This window comes from Pelmatolapia mariae, linkage group LG17 (assembly GCF_036321145.2).
Source record: "Pelmatolapia mariae isolate MD_Pm_ZW linkage group LG17, Pm_UMD_F_2, whole genome shotgun sequence".
Lineage (NCBI taxonomy): Eukaryota > Metazoa > Chordata > Actinopteri > Cichliformes > Cichlidae > Pelmatolapia > Pelmatolapia mariae.
In genome coordinates, this window is record NC_086242.1 from 34,092,501 (window position 1) to 34,112,494 (window position 19,994).

General features: G+C 40.7%; 1 protein-coding gene across 2 annotated transcripts in view; it reads left to right on the forward strand.

Annotated features, from left to right (window-relative positions):
- raver2 (ribonucleoprotein, PTB-binding 2) overlaps positions 1-19,994 on the forward strand; it is an 89,604-nt gene that overhangs the window by 53,332 nt on the left and 16,278 nt on the right. For both annotated transcript variants that reach the window (XM_063501285.1, XM_063501286.1), the window contains exons 4-5: positions 1-136; positions 14,870-15,061. The exon at positions 1-136 is cut by the window's left edge and continues 29 nt beyond it. In XM_063501285.1, the coding sequence (XP_063357355.1) occupies positions 1-136; positions 14,870-15,061 (328 nt within the window). The remainder of the gene's footprint in view (positions 137-14,869; positions 15,062-19,994) is intronic.

Genomic DNA, 19,994 nt, shown 5'->3' on the forward strand with positions numbered 1-19,994 from the left:
GGACGTCAACCAGCTGAGCCAGGAGGAAAACCTGCACTCCAAGTGTCTGTGCGTGGACAGACTGCCCCTGGACCTCTGTGACTCTGAGGAGCTAACCCAGCTCTTTTCCGACACGTATAAACCCGTCTTCTGCCAGGTGAGATCACAGTGCACAGAAAACTATTCATTTTTGCTGTTTCAGTGTAAAAGTGCTGATCATGGACCGATTTAGCAAGTACAACTCAGTTGTAAACACAGTTTGAAATCAATATCTCCCCATTTTTTTTCTCAGAGCTTAATATTGTGCAGAAGCTGAAAGGACTTTACAGATGAATGTTCATCTCATTATGACATATGAAACATTCGGTTCACACACACACCTTTATCACAAGAACACCTCCAGGTGAGAGGTGCTGACATAAAATTCAGCGGTCAGTATCGGTATTGGTCAGCCTCGCCGTATCACTAAGCAACCGTCTCTATGGTGAGGTGTGGTAACTGTGATACCGGCCCCACCCCTCAACTCCATCCCTCCCTCCTTCCATCCCACTCTGATCTGTCTTTTTTTTCACTTGCTCCGTTCGCCCTGCTCCATTACATCCACTCCTCCCCCACATGCCCATTTAAAGTTCACTCAATCGGCATCTGTCATCTACTGCATTTCCAGTTTTAGCTCCACCCCTCTGCCCCACTCCCACATAGAAATCAATACACCCACATCATCCTAGTCCCATGATGCTTTGTGGGTGTTTAGCTCATGTTGCTTCACTGTTGCAAAGCCAGCAGGCTTTGACCTATAGTTCAGCATTTTTTTTATGTACAGTACATTATGTGCTTCAGAGCAGTTGTATTATTGCATTTCACCATGTATGCACCAGAATATTTCAGGATAAGAGCTTATGAAATGCTCTGCACCATCTATTAGGAAGCAAAGAAAACATGTTCAGAAATATGAAACTGTGCATGCTATTATTTGCTAGTGTAATGTTAATGATGTTATTTATTATATCTCTTTCCTTATGGCAGAGATGGGCATGTATTAGGCCTATGTGTTTGCCATTTGTCTGTATGGATAATATCTTTGTTTCAATATTCAAAAGAGATATCGGAACGCCCAAGAGTTCTTTCTTTTATTTGTTTATTTATGGTCATAAGGTCACCTTGCGGTGATATTCAACTCTAAACCTCAGGAACTGTGAGATATATGAGTCAGAACACACATGGATAGAAATTGCAACCTCACTGGCAATTTTATTTCATCCTTTTTGCTTATGGTGACTGTGGTGAATGGATTCTGGCAGTCTACAGTCATATTAGTGGTTTAGTAATAGTCTGCTGAGGCACAGCAATGTGAATAAATGCAATGATGTTACTGTTTAACATTTAACAGGTATGTTTTCCACATTCACAATCCTAGCTGTGAATGCCAAGCAGGTTTGGTTCTCTGATGCCATCCTGGTAATGACGTTACAAGAAAAATCAATACTTAGGTTGTGCGTTTCTTTACCAGATTTTAGTAAATGATGCACTGGTTGACAGACATTGCCATGCCTTTAGTCATGCTGCATGCCTGATAAAACCTTTAGTGTGGTACCATGGTAAGGTTGTAGAATCTCTGTAGCTAGTTTGGCTCCCGTTGCTAGCTAGCTAGTCTTGATTATGCATAATAGCTCATTCACACTAAAGTAGAAATAGGACGGCAACCTCCGTTTGACTGAGAAATATCAGCGGTTGCCCGGTGATTCCATTCAATTATGTCACGCGCAGCAACCAATTGGAAACAGGTGAGGTGAGCAGGGGGGGAGGTTGTATATCTGTGTCTGAGTACATGCATGTGTGTGTGTGTATCCTGTATCCAACTTGAGAGAGAGTGCTCTTTCACCTAGTTTTAAGGAAAAAGTCAACAATCCCCACGCCGTCGCAGGTGACCTTGAGGAAGTAGGAGGATAGGGTCATACACCGTCTTGTGATCTGGGAGAATTTGTTGTTCCTGCTTCCGCCCTGGAGCTTCCAGCTGGTGAGGTGAGGCAGCATGTAATTAGTGGTTGTTTGGGTTTGGTTTAGGGCGAAAAAGAGACCAGTTGATCAAATCCATAATTTCTTGATTATAGAGAACAAGAGTCTCTCTCTAAGAGACTCTCTTAGAGAGAGACTCTAAGAGTTAGACAAGACTAGACAAGGACAAAGAAGCCAAGCAGGAAATATAAGGGAGGGACAGGGAGAAAGATGAGACCACCTCCATCAAGAGCCAAGAGAGACTCTACAAGAGAGAGATAACATAGATATTAATACTTAATAATATCAATATACTGAATGTATTTCTGTACAGATCAGAGATCTGTGCTGTCTGCAGAATAGAAGAGGAGCTTGTCTGAGTTGGTCATTTTTGTGTGTTGCATATTTATTTGTTTAAGATGATTCCCTAATGCCTCACTGCCAGCAGCTCCAGTTCACCTTGCATAAACCGTCCTCCTCCTCTGTGCACATAAGTAGAACTCAGCCCTTATGTCACTTTTTCTTTGTTCGGAGTGCACTTAACCTGTGGCCTTGGCCCCGAGCGTTATAATTCTGCTACCCATGAAAGGGCCCTCCAGGCAGCACTTTAGCTTGAGTCAGCCAGGAGAAATGGAAGGAAGAGAAAGTAAAGAATGTCAACCATATTAGAGGAAAGGACGGCAGGTTGGAAATGTAAGGAGGGATGGGAGTAAAGGAGGACGGCGCTAAGAATGCCAGAACTATTAGAGAGAGGATGGAGTGAAGGAGGAGAGCCGACAGTGTCAGGCATAATAGAAGGACAGCGAGACGTGGAGCGAGGAGGTGAAATAGCGAAGAGGCGTATGATGCCAATCAAAGGAAGACGACTGGTGGCATATATGCAACTATTGATGTAATAATGATGACTAAGAGCAAGTTGAATACTCACATTTATAGGCAGGAGACAAAAAAAGAACAAATGTTACATAAAAATGTCTTTCAAAGAGTGGATAAGTTCTGTTTTAAGACCTTTGATTTTTCTTTCAGGTCAGGATATAACGTCCAGTGTTTGATTAAGAAGATTGATGGATGGATGGTTTAAAGCAGTGCTGAAATAAATGTTGCTGCAAAAAAGTAATTTCTTCAGAGCAGTGTTAGATGAGTACGGACACAGCAAAGCATCATACTAGTTCCAACCTACCCCCCCCCCCCCCCCCAAAAAAAAACAAAAAACAAAAACTAAGATGTCATTTAGATTAAAATTCTAGTAACTCAATGTTTTTATCAGCTCCAAGTGAAGAGAGTATGAATAGATATGGGATTAGAATGAAGGTTAAATAAAAATTAGGAAATACAACCTCCAATTAAAGGTTCCCAGTTGAATTTTAAACCTAGCTTGGTTTAGTGGTTGCATGTATGAGCAGGTGTTTGATCTGTGTGCACTATCAGTGGTGTATAAGTGATACAGATGGTGGTGATGTGCAGCAATGTGAGAACAAAAGCCGAGAAGTTAACCGCAAAGCGGTGAACGTGGATCTGAGCTTTCATGATACGTGTTTTATGAGGATGGATATGAGCACTTCTTGTGCTTTTAGGCCACTTTTAACTTTTTTTTCTTTTTTGTTTTTTAGAAGAAAAATCCCCAAGGCACCTTCAACTTTGTTGACAATCAACCAGAAAGAGCTTGAGGGAAATGAAAATAATGAGTTTTCTTTTGCTGTCGGGAGCCAGACAGTTGCCTTATTTAGTACAACAGGGGAGGAAAAAAAAGAGCTAATTTAGCTGATTTTGAATATGTACTTTTTTACTCTCTCAATCACTGGCACTTGCTTTTGTAGAGCTAATTAAATCTTTCCAAGTACAATCATAAGATTCTTGACACAATTATTGACCCCCTTTGGTGAAACGCAGTGTTTCAAAGTTTTATTTGAAAAGATGATCTCATTCAGTGACGTCTTCCCGCTGCACACAAAGGTGACCATAAATCTGTGAAATCATTCGATTTAGCAGAAGTACACCACAAGCGTGGTGTACTTCTGTACTTTTTTTAATGGAGGCTTACTTAGATTAACTCCACCTCTCCCTTCGTTGTCCAGCACTCGTCATAAAGACATTTGCACTTAAAGCTGTCACTGTGATAGGCCATGTACCTCTCTTCAAAGACAGCTGTGACAGGGCTGTCCTGACCTCATCACTCTGTTCCGACAACTGACGTGACCATTTAAACTGTCTCACACACACACGCACGCACACACACACACACACAAACACACACCGACAAACTGACAGGTGCTCCCCCGAGCCTGAGCCCTGCCAGTGATGCATTCTGCATCGCTTTGCTGGGGACCACGACTGGAGGTCAAGAGCTGTCGGACACAGTGATTGCTAGCTATGCGTGCACACACATGCACAGTCACATGTATAGTAACATCATTTAAGAGTAGACAGGCAATTGCTTTTTTTAAAAATTGCTTTTAAGGTGTCTTTGCAGTATTGAGCTTGACAGCATTAATTCAGTGAATCCGCTTTAAATTCGTATTTGCCGTTTCTCCTGTTGTTCCAGTTGTTTTTACTGATGATACTGAGATTCCAGGCAGTCCATTGGCACATGTTAATGCAATGGGATTTTTTTTCTTCTCTTTTCACTCAACCCCAACTCCAAACAGCAGATGGTTACTCATCCACGAGTCATTTTGTGCTGGAAGTCTCTTCCTGTTAAAAGGGAGTTCTTGGATTGGTGAAATGATTGGTCTTCTCTCGTAAATAGTGAAGAGTCTTTACCTCAGCAATCAGCAACTCTCATTCTGTAGTTTTACCTCTTTGTTGCATCTTTTCTGGATATTTATAATTATAATTGAGCTATTTGTATATATTATAGCCATCTCTTATATTTTGTGATATATTGTATTATTTAATTTAGTTCAGTCTGTTACTGTTGTTGTCTTGGAGCAACTGTAACCACATCATTTCTTCAGAGATTATTAAAGTATTCTGATTCTGATTTTGGTAGATGAAACAGTTCAAGCACTTCTGCTCTTCATCTGATAATAATGCAGTGTAGTCTTGAATCACATGTTGTTGGTCACATGGTCACATCACATGGACATGGTGTCTAATCAAAACCCATATATTACACTGATCAGACGCTTGATAGATATATAAATAACCACACTCATATGTGGATTGTTTATTATTCCCTGTTGATGATCTGAAAAGTCAATAAAGAAAAATCAGTAAGATATTAGTAATGCAACATATCAGTAAATACAGTGGAAACAAGTTTAGACAAATAAGAAAAAACACAACAGATGAGGGGAAAAAGTAAGAATAATGATGAACCAGTTTTCAACTGGCATCATATAATGAAATTAAATAAAACTGAAAATGTTTAGCACAGCAAGTTGAGATACAGACATGAGTGAGCAAGAATTTCCTGCCAAAACTCTCTGCACTTTAGGCTTCTTCAATGCAGAGCTGCCAGCCAAGTCAACTCTTTTATAAAGCGCTTTTAAACAGCAAGTGCTGAGCAAAGCGCTTAACATTAAGAACAGAATAAAAATACAAAACCATCAGCATGGAAGCACCAAAGCATTACACCTGTGTACATCTAAACAAGTTTTAGAGTCAAAAATGTGTCATGACTTGGTCACAACACATAACAGACTACGTGTTTGTTAACAATCAATCATAAATCGCTCACATTCACAACATGTGCCATGTCTGTTTAAGTGTCAATGTGTAGCAACAAGAGGGCAGTCTGGGTCCCCCAACATTTTGTTTTTCACTTTGGCGTGCTGAATATGGACGAACTTTCTGTTCCTGTTGGATATGTTGTTTAAGGTGCATGAAGAGTTTTTTAGGTTAGAAGTGAGTGTTTTTTGTAATGGACCTTATTATACACATTTGCACAAAGCACCAATAATACAACTCAAGATCTGTGAAAAAAACAAAACAAATAAAATCCAACATGTCATAATGGAAAATGCTGTTCTCAATCAGCAGCATCCCTTTACATGTAGATTCCCACTTGAAAACTCAGCCTTTAGTGCTTCATATCTTTGTGAAAATTTGCTGTCGTACTGAACAAGTAAAAAAAAAAAGTCATCAGCTGCTGTTAATTATGCTGAAACTGAAGTTGCCTGAAGTGCCACAGCACTTTGGCTTGACTCATTTAGCATAGATGCCTGATTATGCTGTCAAAACCCTGGCTAGTAAGGAATGTTTGAGTATAAGACGAGAGTGCTTCATGTAACAAAATGCTATATGTGTGATTTTCAGCCATATTGCATTTATATTCCTTTTATCATTTCGCTTAGACATGGTGTCTTTTTTTTCGCAGGAATATGTTGTATGTTACGTAGTAGTTTAAATATACACTTACAGTCCCATTATTAGTGTGCCTTACTAGTTGTAGGCTGTACCCCCTTTTGCCTTGAGAACTACCTTAATTCTTTGCACACATGTACTGTTCCACCACATCCCAAAGGTGCTCCACTGGAGGTCTAGTAACTGTGGAGGCCACTTGAGTATAGTGAACCGGTGTGAGATGATGTGAGCTTTGACGTGGTACGTTGTCCTGCTGGTAGCAGCCGTCAGAAGACTGCTCATATGGTCACATGGTCAGCAAGACTCAGGTAGGCTGTGAAATGCAAACAATGCTCAATTCATACTAAAGGGCGCAAAGTGTGCTACGAAAGTTATCTCCCACATCATTACACCACCGCTACTAGCCTTGATATAAGGCTAGGTTGGAACCATGCTTTCATGTTGTGTTAACCCTACTCTCTGGATCTGATAGCAGAAAACAAGAATCATCACACCAGACAACGGGTTTCCCGTCCTCTGATGTTCATTTTTGGTAACCCCATCCCTGTTCTTACAGTTACTGACATGAGGGCAACTGGTGTGGTTTCTGCTGCTGTAACCCATCTGCTTCAAGGTTCAGTTGTGGGTTCAGAGATGCTCTTCTGCATAACTTAGTTGTAATGAGGGGTTTTTGAGTTACTGTTACCTGTCTGTCCGCTCAAAACCATCTGTTGGGCATTCTCCTCTCACTTCTGGCATCTACAAGGCATTTTTACCCAGAGAACGGCCGTTCACTCGAGTGTTTTCCTATTTCTTTCTTTTTTCTTTTTCTTTTTCCCCTCTATAGATAGTTGTGTGGGAGTAGATCAGTAGATCAGCTGTTTCTGAGATACTCAGACCAGCCTGTCTGACATCAACTTCCACGCAGGTCATCTTGAGTGTATCTATATGCCTAATTCAGTTTCTCTCATGTTTTTTATTTTCACCTTTATTTATACAGGTAAATCTCATTGAGACATGAGGTCTCATTTTTAAGAGCGACCTGTTTTAAATATCCGTACAAAACGACAACATGTTAAAACATACTGTAGTTGTTACAATTCATACAAAAAAATTGCACCTGAAAATAAAATAAAAGACAGTAACAATACCACAAGAACATGAACAGACATCCAATGATGCTTTCTCTGTTGTCCTTAAAATTGGTTTAAAGCCCTTCAGTTCAGTTAAGCTGCACAGTTTCAAATCCTGTTGTAATTTGTTCCAAGTATAAGGAGCATTGTAAGAAAATACCTTTTCCCCAAGTCCTGTACGTACTGTAGGAAGAGTGAATGTATTAAAGGCTTGTGAGCAGAGGCTGTAATTACTGTGTTTAGGTGACATATAGGAAGCAGTAGTAAGCTAATTATTGATATATAGATGAGACTATACCAATGCAATAGTCTGCATGTGAACAGTGAAGAAACACAGGGACATCCTGTGATGAATCTCACCGCTCCAAGATAATCAGTATGCAACATCTGTAAAGAGCTAACAGGAGCCCTCAAATAAATAATGTCACCATAATCAATGTGATGTAAGAAGGTGGCAGCAACAAATTGTTTTTCACACCTTACTTTTAATCTGAATGTTTTTTTTTATAAGATTTTCAATATGTGGCTTAAAAGAAAGATCATGTGATTGGCTGATTAGATATTTGTATTAAGCTCTTAAACCGGGTCACCGAATAAAGTGACTGGTGAGAGTATGCCTCATTTTCTTATTAAACAGCATCAAAACAAACATGTCAGTGCATGCAATGATGATGATTTCCGACACATAAAGATGAAAACTCTAAGCGTATTGCATGCAAGTGAAATTTGAAGGCTTATGCATCACAGTTTGGCTTTTATGCACCGCTCAAAGAAAACTGTGCTTTTAGTCACAAATCCATATTTTCCCTGGACTTGAGTTTGTGCAGTGGGTTAGCGTAATCTGTTATTCAAACATAACTACCTATTGGCCAAAGTGTGGAAAAAAATGTGCTAATTAGACTGGTACAGGGTAATTGCATATTGCAGGAGAAGGAGTTTCTTCTGGGCCAATCTGTTTTTGATTTGCATCAAGAATAATTTGGAGGATGAAGCACGAAGTGCTAAATTTGCTCATATAATTACTCTTTAATGTTCTCAAAGTCCGCCTTGAGGACAAGGTAGAGCCACACGTGATAGGAAAAAAAAACAGAAAAAAGGATCATTGCAATGCAAGCAGTTTCTGATTTCAATCTTAAATCTGTGTTGCTATTTTTGTCATCCAAAGGCATTTAAAGATTAATTTTGAAGGAGAATCTGGGAAACTTGACATTAGATCAGAAATATTTTGGTTTTTTGTCTTTCTCTGTCCAGTAGTCTTAATGTGAACACTCCTGCAGTAGGAGGACATTTCAATCTTCAAACCATGATCCAGAAATTATGGTCTTTGTTGGAGGGGTGTTGGGTTTTTTAAAGAGACTGTACACATGGAAACAGAGAGGGAAAGAGAGCTAAATGACAACTGGCATCCACAAGGCTCAGATACAGTACGCACAAGCCCATTTTAAATTTGCATAATTGTGCAGATTCGAATAATGATTGAATGTTTTATATATTCCAGTCTTCTGTTGTGTGAGTGCAGTCGGAGAAAAAAAATTAAGGGAGAAGCTCACTCAGTCTTTGCATCCTTGCTCACGACTGCGCGCACAAACACAAGTTGATGACAGTCTGAATGCCATTTTCACAGAATCCAATTTGATATATAATGTTTGTTTCACAGTTTGCCCACTTCCACTCGTGTGTGTGTGTATGTATTCATATCATTGTGGGGACCAAAAATTGGAAGTTTACTATACTTGTGGGGATCAACACACCTTATGGGGACCAAAATCCTGGTCCCCATGAGTTTGAAGGCATTTTTAACACTCAAAATGTGGCTTTAGTGTCAGGGTTACATTTGGGTTATGGTTAGGTGAGAGCTAGGGAAAGCATTATGTCAATTAGATCGGCAGTCCCCAACCCCCGGGCCGGTCCGTGAGTCCTTTGGTACCGGGCCATGAGAGTTGAGGCTCGGGTGTGAAATTTATAGTTTTCAGGGTTTTTATCGGTTTTTATCACTATTTTTTTTATCGTTAACTCAGTTTCCCAGTGTCTCTTCCCGTGTGTTATGAATTAATCTTTTTTTGGTACCGGTACTGGTTTTATTTTGCTGTATTTATCCACGACACCTTAAAGGCTGGTCCGTGAAAATATTGTTGGACATAAACTGGTCCGTGGCGCAAGAAAGGGACCGCTGAATTAGATTCACAAGATATGAATATCCGACTGTGTCTGTGTGTGTGTGTGTGTCTGTGTGTGTGTGTGTGTTAGTGTGTGTGCGCGTGTGCGTGCGTATCTCTGTGTGCGTGCGTATCTGTGTGTGCGTTTGTGTGTGTCCACACAAAAATAATGGTTAGCAAGTTTTTATGTGTTTTTCTTCCTGTCTTTTCTGGCTCACATTCTCTGTCAGCCCACCTCCCCTCATTCTCTCCAACCATCAGTCACTTAATCAATCACTGATGTTTTCTGCCTCACTTTTGTGTCCCCTTCCTCCGCCACTTACTTTCTTTCTTTTCCCTCCTCACTCCCACTCTCTCTCCCCCTTCCATCCATCCGTCCATCCATATCTCAAGTGGTAAAGTGGTTCCGGTCATTTCCATGCAGTTTGCTTAATATATGCTGATGATAATAGCCTATCGACCTACTCCTCCACACATACGTGCATATTCCTCTTGTGTTCCCTGCATTCATTCAGCCATCCATCTCTCCATCCCCCTGTTCAGGCTGGAGGGAACAGCAGACGAATGAGAGGTGGGAGGAAGTGGAGGGGCCACTTGATTGAGTGTTGAAGCTAACAGGCGTCAGTGTTCGTGCTGAAAAAGTACAAATGCATTTGCTTTCCACTGATTCAAAATTCCTTTATTTTTACAACAAAGAGAAAGGAAAGAAAAAATTGAATCATTTCATAAACTACTCACATACAGCACAAAAATGGAAGTGTTAATTATTTATTTCAACAACATGCAGTGAATGAATCTAAATCATTCAATATTTGGTGTGACCACCCTTTGCCTTCAAAACAGCATCAATTCTTCTTCTGGGTACACTACAACAACAAAGGAACTTGGCTGGTAGGTTGTTCCAAACGTCTTGGAGAACTAACCACAGATCTTCTGTCGAAGTACGCTTCCTCAAATCCTTCTGTCTCTTCATGTAATCCCAGACACACTCGATGATATTGAGATCAGTGCTCTGTGGGGCCATAACATCACTTCCAATACTTCTGATGACTTTGGCTGTATGTTTTGGGTCGTTGTCCTGCTGCAGAATACATTTGGGGCCAATAAACAACCATTTATATTTCTGAAAGCATTCTTTGTAAACAGCATATTTTTACACCTGCCTAAAACTTTTGCACAGTACTGTATGTACATATGTGCAATGTAAATGCAGAGTTTGAAACTCTTCTGAGTTTAGCTGATGCCTTAGCTGTTTGCAGCAGTTGAAAATAAATCATAAATAAATCAAGTTTCTGATTTGCTCACATAAATGTGAAAGCCTTTGTGTATGAATTCTTATACCCTCCCTGATTTTATGCTGCATGTGGAGGCATCAGAAGACTTATTCATATTGGGGGTTTTTTCTGTGTAGACCTTAGTCATGTACTTCGATTCATATGCTGGCCCTTAGAGGTCAAAACTGCGACTTGAGAAAACTCAGATATCTTCACCTCTTGGCCAACAGTGGTAAAACATTAGCAAAAGCTGCATTTAGTTGAATTTATTGTATTTTATTTTTAATTTATTGCTGAAGATGTTTTCCTAATGTTTAACTCAACTTTCTGAAGGGCTTTCCTTTTATTAGCCTTGGAAGGTGAAATAGGCTTAATAATGTTTTTCTTCAGTATTCAAACAATGGTTTACCTTAAAATGTCAGAAAATACTAAACCCCCCAAAAAACCAGACATCCAGTTTCTAAGAATTTCAAGCTGAAAACCTACAAATCCAAATGTACAAACCAGTAAATGTCTGGTACATTTGGTTGAGAATAATTGAATCAATGAGCATTAAAATGAGTTGAAATTATAGGTGCTAATTTTCTGTTTGTCATCCTTCTTCCTCATTTTTTCCCAGCTCTGCTTGTATTTAATATTGCATTATTTCAGGCAGCAAATTCACAGACAGAATTACCTTCGAACACGTATCATTAAAACCACCTGCTGTTCCACGCTGCTGTTGCTGCCTGATTGTTGATCATTATTCGTATTAATGTGTCTGTTGTTCTGTCCCGTTCTGCTTTGTTTAACCCTGAAGGACTTATTCATTGCTCTCACATTAGAAATTTGTCACTTGGACTTTGGATTTATTGACTTGCATACCCTCAAGATCAGAGTTTATTGCAACATTATAAGAGAGTAGCCAGGCCTTTTCCACTAGTGTGGTGCTGGTATCACATCTAGAACTGCTTCCAGTAGAGATTCAAAAAATAAAAATTCCAAGAAGACTGATGCTGATGTGACAAACCTGGATAGAGAGAAAACCCCAACAAGCACTTGGTGACAATGAGAAGAAGAAACTCCCTTTTTTAACAGGAAGAAACCTGGTAGAACCAGGATCAGGGAGGAGCAGCCATCTGCTGCAACCGGTTGAGGGTGAGAAAGATGCCCACAGATTACACCCTTCCATAGAAATTACTCCAACCTCACAGTTATGCTACTTTCTCAAAAGAAACCAAAGCTGACTTCACTCATTAACAACATTGCGCTGATGTACTATAAAAGTACTTGGTCAAAATAACGTTAATCCACGATTAACACGACAAATCTCACACTATGGCTAAGGACCAGTATTCACATTGGTCTGCTGTTTTGCTTGCTACATGATTGGTATTTCACAGCGTCTGCACCTTTCAAAATACATTTGCCCTGTGCGATACAGACTGTGTTGATTGAAGATATAAAAGCCTCCATGACTCACACGCTCTTATGCGACCTTGTGTGCAAAGTGAACCACAAATATAGCTCTTCAGCTTTGTTTTGCACAATTTTCCCCTTCTTTACTCTTCAGAGTAAAAAGGTCAGTAATGTTTTGGCTGATCACTTGGTTGCAGCTTAAAGTAGTGGGGAGATGTGGCCAGAGCCATGTGTGATATTGGCCAAGTCTATCACAAATGCTGCATTTCAGAGGGAGCAAACCACACAATATGTACCGAATGGATGCAAAAATGCACCTTCCTTTCACCGTATGGAAATTAACATAAGAAATCAGATAAGGGTTTCTCATAAAAGTGTTCATTTATATAGTTGCAGCTTCCTGAAATTATATATGCTTTTCTCTTTGGCTGAAATATCCAGAGTCTATGAATATGCAGATTTTTTTTAACACAGCTGTTTATATTTTGTAGACACTACAAGTAACGCTGCATTTAACTTCCAACAGTGCCACGAAATTCTCTTTGTTTGTGCGTGTCTGGAATGAAGATGAATTTATTTTAAAACTGCCTTTTTGGTGTCTAATTGTGCACCTTTAGCAGCGATGGTGCAAGTATTAACAAACCAAACCTTCAAGTGGTCTCTAACAGATCACACATCCTTTAAAATGTGAGAGAAGTTAAATTGAGTTCCTGTCCTTTTTATTCCTGCTGTATTTCATATGAATCGAACCAGTGCTAACAATACGTTAAGTGGTATGTTTTAACCACAAGCCATTACTTTGTGGACATAGTCATTATCTGATAAAGTCCATTAGCTATAAGCTATTAGCCTGCCTGCATTATTTAGCTTGAGCTCAGAAGATGGAAATGACTCAGCCTTCTTGAGAGAGAAGTCAGTCTTTATCAGCAGTACACTCGAGCATTGAGACATGTCTTTATTGACCGCTGACCATAAATGTATGATAATAATGCTCTGTCAAGTTTATATGTTGAAAAAGGCCCATTATTCGATCCGGCTCCTGAGTAGGAGATTATTGTAGTTTGGAGCAGTCTTTTCCACAGACACTATGTTAGGCTGTGTTTGTGTGTATCTCTGTCTATGTGCACGTCCCTGGAGCGGTGTAGGAAGAGCAAAAGGATGTATCTTTTACATCATGTCATTTCTTTATCTATCCTTTTTGACAAAAGAAGCTGAGAGAAGCACTTCTACCTCCACTCCACTGTTATCTGTCACTTCACTGTCTGTCAGTCATGCACAGAAAAAAACCCCATACATGCATGCATGAATTTGTGCATTTGTTAGTCTAAAACTCTCTGAAAACATTGGGCGGATTAGGATTCGGATAACTTGTCGCTGTCTTTGCAGCCTCTCATGCTGGCGTCTCATTTTCTTAGTCAAAGTGCATCATGACGGTAGCTTGGGCTGCACAGATAACTGCCACTGGAGAAGATTGTGTTTTGCCAATCAGTCTTCTAGATGAATGATATTGCTATTCCTAGATGGTGCCGAGAACGTGCAGATATAAAAACGTGTCTGACCTCCTTTGTTTGCCCCGATGATTTATTAAAAGATAGTAAATGCAAGTATTTTTAGGTCTCTGGTGAGGGGGAGGGGGGGCACACCTATCAAGCAGTAAGCAGCTGATACTGGCTGATAAGAAGTCAGTAAATTTTCTTTTGCGTACTGAAAAAAAAATCCACTTTAAAACACATTTACTTCATTAAACAGCTCTTGGCGATAATGCTACAGTGGTGGCGTATTAATTTTTTATTCCTACAGATGATTGCTGAAGTCTGAAGGGCTGGTGATGTTAGTTTGTAGTGTCAGTGTACGTTGTTTTCAGAAGTTGATGTTGGCTTTTATGCTGGACTATTGCTCTTGCTACCGGTGGCATTTCTCCCTTATATCACTCGACCCACTTTCTCCTGAAGGAACTCGCTCCAGCCTGCTGGGTGCATTTAACCAGGACAGGTTATTCCATATGTTTTGAACCCACCAGTGAGCAGACAGTTCTAACATCTTACAGCTAATGTGGCATGCCTGGAAGTGGAAAGGTGTACTGTATATTAGTGAAAGCCTGTTAAGTAGATTTGGAGCATTCCTGTGAACTAACAGGAACAACAAACAGATGACAGGAGTGCGCCTGCTTTTAATCAGGCACTTCAGCAGGTGAGCATCTGCAAAAGGCATGCCATTATCAGCCATAAATCTGATAATGGCATGAATGCAATCCTGGTAAGACATGTAAAAAAAAAAGAAAGAAAAAGCTAAAATAAAATACGAGATACGAGTTGTTTTCTTTTTCTTTTCTTTTTTTCTTTTGGTTTTTGGAGGTAGTGCTCCACATTTACAAGTGTCAATAGGGATTTTTCAGATCTCCTTAAGCACAAATTAGCTCAATTCATCATGTTTATACAATTTGTGGGATGTGATCAATACCAATGTCTTGACGTTGCCGGTTCCCCGGCCAACTAGGAATTTAGATGAAGAATCAAACACGAGGAAAAAAGAAATTCAAATAATTTTTCACATTAGAGCCCACACTTCTGTGCCCAGCCACAGAAGAAAAGTCTAAAAGAATGACTTACTGAATAAATGCTTTGTCTTTTTATGCGTGTGTTTCTTCTAGCTTGCTCAGGATGAGGGCAGTCCAGTGCGAGGGTTTGGCGTGGTGGAATATGAGAGCGCCGAGCAGGCAGAAGCTGTGCTGATAGAGATGGACCGAACCCTGGTGGGAGGACAGGAGGTCCGTCTGTCACTCTGTACCCCCGGCACCTCAGGGAGAAGCACCTTGGCTGCACTCATTGCTGCCCAGGGTATGGTGAGTATGTTACGGAGAAAGCAGCATCACAGAGTGTACTGAAGAGAGCGCAGACGGCAGTACACGGGATTTAATGTCGCCTTCTGTTAACGCAAGAAGAGGCTAATATTAGCGGCAGCATTGGTTTAGTAGCAATCTTAACAGTTCACTAGCCACCAGTTTTAATGTAATATAACTGCCCAAAGTGTTATTTAGACTAAACCCCAGCCGTACTGTATTTATTACAGACTTGAAGAATCGATGAGAGATGAATCACAATTTATTAGTGTGGATATGTCAGTAATTTTCACAGTTATATCAGGTTTTCACCCAGCTGCTCCCACATAAAAACACAATTTAAACACCAAAACGACCGGCTGATTTGCAAAATGCGAGCTTTCGGTTTTTTCACGCCATTTGAAGTGTGCAGAGCTAAAGTGAACAAATTAACCTACAGAAGCTGGAAAATTTCTCTGACATGTTTTCATCTCTAACCTGCTGCTGAGCCCACAATTATTAATCTACGGGCATGGTTTTATCACCAAATTAAAGGAAAAATCTTTATTTTTTTTCTTTTTACTGCATAGAGCAAGTTATCAGGGCTCTCTGGGATTTTAAACCAGGTGGAGTTATAAGCTGTTTTGAAAAAGAAGTGCCAAACTCAGTTCACATCACTTTTTGACATTTGGTTATAGTTACATAACATGCTGTCACCATGGCAACTAACTGCCACTTAGCTGACACAGGTGGACCGGTGAGGTACGATGCATTTGAATTTCATCATCTGATTCGCTGATTTGACTCTCGTCTCTCTTTTTAGCTACAAGCCGCAGCTCAAGTCCGGCAGTAGCAAAAATCCTAGTTACTGTTAAAGCTGATTCCAGACACATCCAGGAATCAATATTTCTACCATGTTGCTTGGCATTAATGACTGTATTTGGACCATCATCAGCTTACCACACCCCCTAAACCTCCAAACCCACCGTCACTGTAAATGAATTGAAACATTCCCTTTCCTATTTCCTATCATAGACCCTAATATTACTTTCAAAATTTAAAACGTTATGTCACACTAGTCTCATTTTTGTAGCATTCCCTCATACGTGGAGGACCACATGCTACAACACTGACACACTGGACTTCTCATGGGAAAAAAAACAGAGGAAAACAACAAAAAAAGAGCGGATATGCTCACAGCTACTTTTCCATCTAATTGTGATGCCAGTGCCGGGTGGTTCTTGCACATCCGCTGCTGAGAAACACCGAAGTTTGACGTGGAGTACATGCACGAACACCCTCTAGCCGAGAAGGTCTTTGTAGCTGTGATACCCCTCCTACACAGAGCTGTGGTAGCAGAGAGGCACTGACATGATAATTATAGTTCTATAGACTGATTGGGCTCCTCCGCTGTCTCCCGCAGCCTGAAATAAACCAAACCACAAGCTAGTGACACACTATGACACTCATACGTGCACCCATTCAAACAGATGCACCCAGCGAACCCGCACACGGCATGTAAATACAGCGAGTGAGAGTAAGTGAGAGTTCCCAAAAGGAGGAGTTCCTGCTAATCCCTGTGGGTACCTCGATTTACTACAGCTACTGAGTCCTGACAGGTTTGTATGTACGTGGGTATGGAAGGAATCTAGGGACAGAGAAGGGAAGTGGTTAATGGCTACTTAAAGAGTGGTCCAGATGGTGTTTATTTCATGCTAGTAGACATATCGTGAATGAAATAAGCAGTCACCACCGTGACTGACTGTTTCTCACATGCAGTGCAGCAATGACTGCGTCAGAATCACTTGATTCAGAGAGTTTCGTATGTAACAAACCTCAGCCAGGTTAGTATCCTGCTAGCTTGCAATCAAGAGCAAGGATTATCCCGCATTAGCAACACATAATTATTATTGATAATGTCATTAAAACGAACACTGATGATATTTTATATCTGTTTATATGTTTCCTGTGTAGTAGAGAGTGATAAATGAAACACATCACTACCTCATATGTCAGCTTGTAGGTGGTTCTCTCTTTTCTCTTTTCTCTGGTTTGAGAATAATTATTGTTATCAGAATACATCAAACCTACATTTGTATAGAAGGTTTGGTGTTTGAGTCGAAGGTGAGCAGCGACCGCCTTCGCTGCGGGTGGGCGTTGGATGCGTTGGTGGAGCTGGAGGTGGGGAGCAATTTTCACAGATTCGCACCTACTAATGGCGGCTCATGCTGAAGACCTGGAGGGATCATTGTCATAGGCTGAACGTCTACGTATGTCACTTTGATGAAGAGAGATGAGTTTTCAGGGCTTTCATCAGTGTTCTCAGAGGAACCGTAATCACCTTTTAAAATACAGGAATGATGGGACAAGATGTAAAATAGCGCTCATCGGGAAATAGCATCTTAAAGCTTTTTCAATTTACAGTATTTGAAGTTTGAAGTATGCCACGTAGGTTTTCATGAATATATTTTGTGTAATTCAAGATTCCATCAAGATTTCATCTATTGATCTTTTTATGTCTCTGAATGATATTAATATTTATTTGCAACTTGGATGCGCAACAACAAACTCTCCACAGGTGTCCTCTATACTTTGGATCGCCCTTATCGAGCTGTTATAAGTGCTAAATTTCCACTTTAGCGAAAAGCTGTAGTCTCTCTTTCTCTGATGGCATCACAGCTGTTGCAGAGCGTGAATTATCAGATGCACGTAAAGAGGTTATAGCTGTGACGGATGGGCTGGAAATTACAGGTTGAAAAGCTACGCAGTAACAGCCGCAGTAACAGTCTGAACTGCAATGAAGAGGATGGAAAGACATAGAGAAAATGTGTTTTTGAATAAATTAACAGGGGAGATTGAGGAGGAAGGAAGACATGCAATTGGTAAAAGAAACAAAAAAAGGGGAGGGGGGGGGGGTGATTTGAGGAGGAGACCAGAAAAAGGGGAAGAAGAAAGAGGTAAGACAGAAAGAGATCCTGTGAGGACTGTGAGGTTACATTAGTGCCCCGAGGCCCCTTCAGCATTATAGCAGTGAATGTGAGCAGCTGGTAAAAGCAACATCAGATCTTCAGAAAGAGCTCAAGACCTGCTCCTGTCTACAGTTCTCTGAGGCGATTCTCTCATTTCTCCAGTTAGTGTGATGCGAGTGTGAGTGAGTGTGAACGCTGAGGACCAGATGGCCTCCTCCCTCCCTCCTTTCTTCTCCCTTCGTCCTTTTTTTCCCTTACAAGATACTTCTCGCTTTCCCTTCTTCGCGGCTTCCTTACCTCCCTGGCATGTCTGTGTGTGCGTTATAGTGTGTGGGTGTGTGGCTGGATTTTGTGCCAGTAGCCAAACAGACTGATGCATGCTGACATTTTCTCCAGCAGAAAGAAAAGAAATGAGAGAGCTCTCCTCCTCCTCCTCCTTCTCTTCCCTTGAAAGACGCTGTCAGCTATGACTGGCCTTGTTCAACACACACACACATACGCGCGCGCACACACAAACAATAGTTTTTCTCACCGGAACATTCGAATACACATAGTGTACGTGTGCACTAGACTCTCCTCTTCCTTACTTGCTGACAGGACGGAGTCAAACGCAGCCCATCCCCGTCAGTAAAGCTCTCGGCTCCGGGATGCGACAGAGAGGAAACAAGGTTGACTTGTGCTCAAGTCAGGCTGTAGCTCGGGGCAGGCGAGGAGGAAACATCACCATCCTTGCTAATGTTGTTTTAAATAGCTGTGTCTGTAGGGCGGCCAGCGCGTACTGCCACCACACTGTCAGAGCTGAGGAGGATCTACCAGAGCACGGGCAGCTCCATTCGATTTGACGCAGTCTAATTCAATAGGATTTCATTTGAGTCTGTTGAATGAAATTTCCTCAGCATAATGAGTAATTGAATTCTTATTTGGGGTAATGTGCCTTACAGTAACTCCTTTGATTAAATGCAAGTCAGCAGAGAACTGTTCAGATCCAGGAAATTTAGCTTAATGTCAAATTAAATAGAAGCTTTATTGGTAATAGGAAAGAAAACAAGAGTTTAAAACGACTCTGAGAAGTGTTGTGTGTGAGATAAGGGCAGCTTTAATTAAACATAATGTTCTAAAATGCACTTGGGTTAGGTTTTATACATACATATATATATATGAAAGAAAATATTAAAGATCAAAACCTGAGTAATGCAAAACAGTCCTCGTAAATCTTACACTGGTCTTTGGTGCAGCTCCTCTAAGCTGTTTTAAGCCCACCCTTTATCACGTTTTTTCCTGATTGGTTGCACCTTCTAAACAGAAGGCCGAAACCGCTGGTGGGTGGGGCTTCTGTGCTCACAGCTGGAACCATGTGCCTCAGTTGAACATCCACCATTGTACATATGACAGAAGATTAGGAAAAGCAGAGCTGTTGCACTTTAAACAAATGAATTCCACAGCAGTCAGTGATGGGGTCAGTTTGTTATTGTAGAGAAATTTGCTCTCTGCATTTTACTCATTCCAAGTATCAGGAGCAGTGTGCAGGGCTGGAGGACAAGCTCCAGCTGTAAGCCTTGGTGGAAGTTCACACTGACAGGAGAATTAACTTGGCATGAGGGCAGAAGAAACCAGAACTCCTGGAAGAAAACAGGCACAGGCCACCTAGGACTTTCTTGCTGTGAGCCAACGGTGCTTATACCTCTGTTACAACTCTGCTCTGTTGTAGTTTGAGGACTGATAAACACCAAAGGCTACACAGGCCTAAGATGGAGTCTCTTCTTTTTCTTTTTCTTTTTTCTTTTTAGACTGGCAGGTCCAGTTTTCTATGAGCAATCTAGGCGATTGCATGTCAAACTTCCCCCTCTCCCTTATTTTATTGCTCTATGACTTTCTGTCAGTACTATGATTTACTAATCATCTTTACAAATTTCAATGAAAACAATAACAGGATGATATTCTTGCGTCAGACTTATTTGTTATGTATATTTGTGAAAGCCATGCACAAG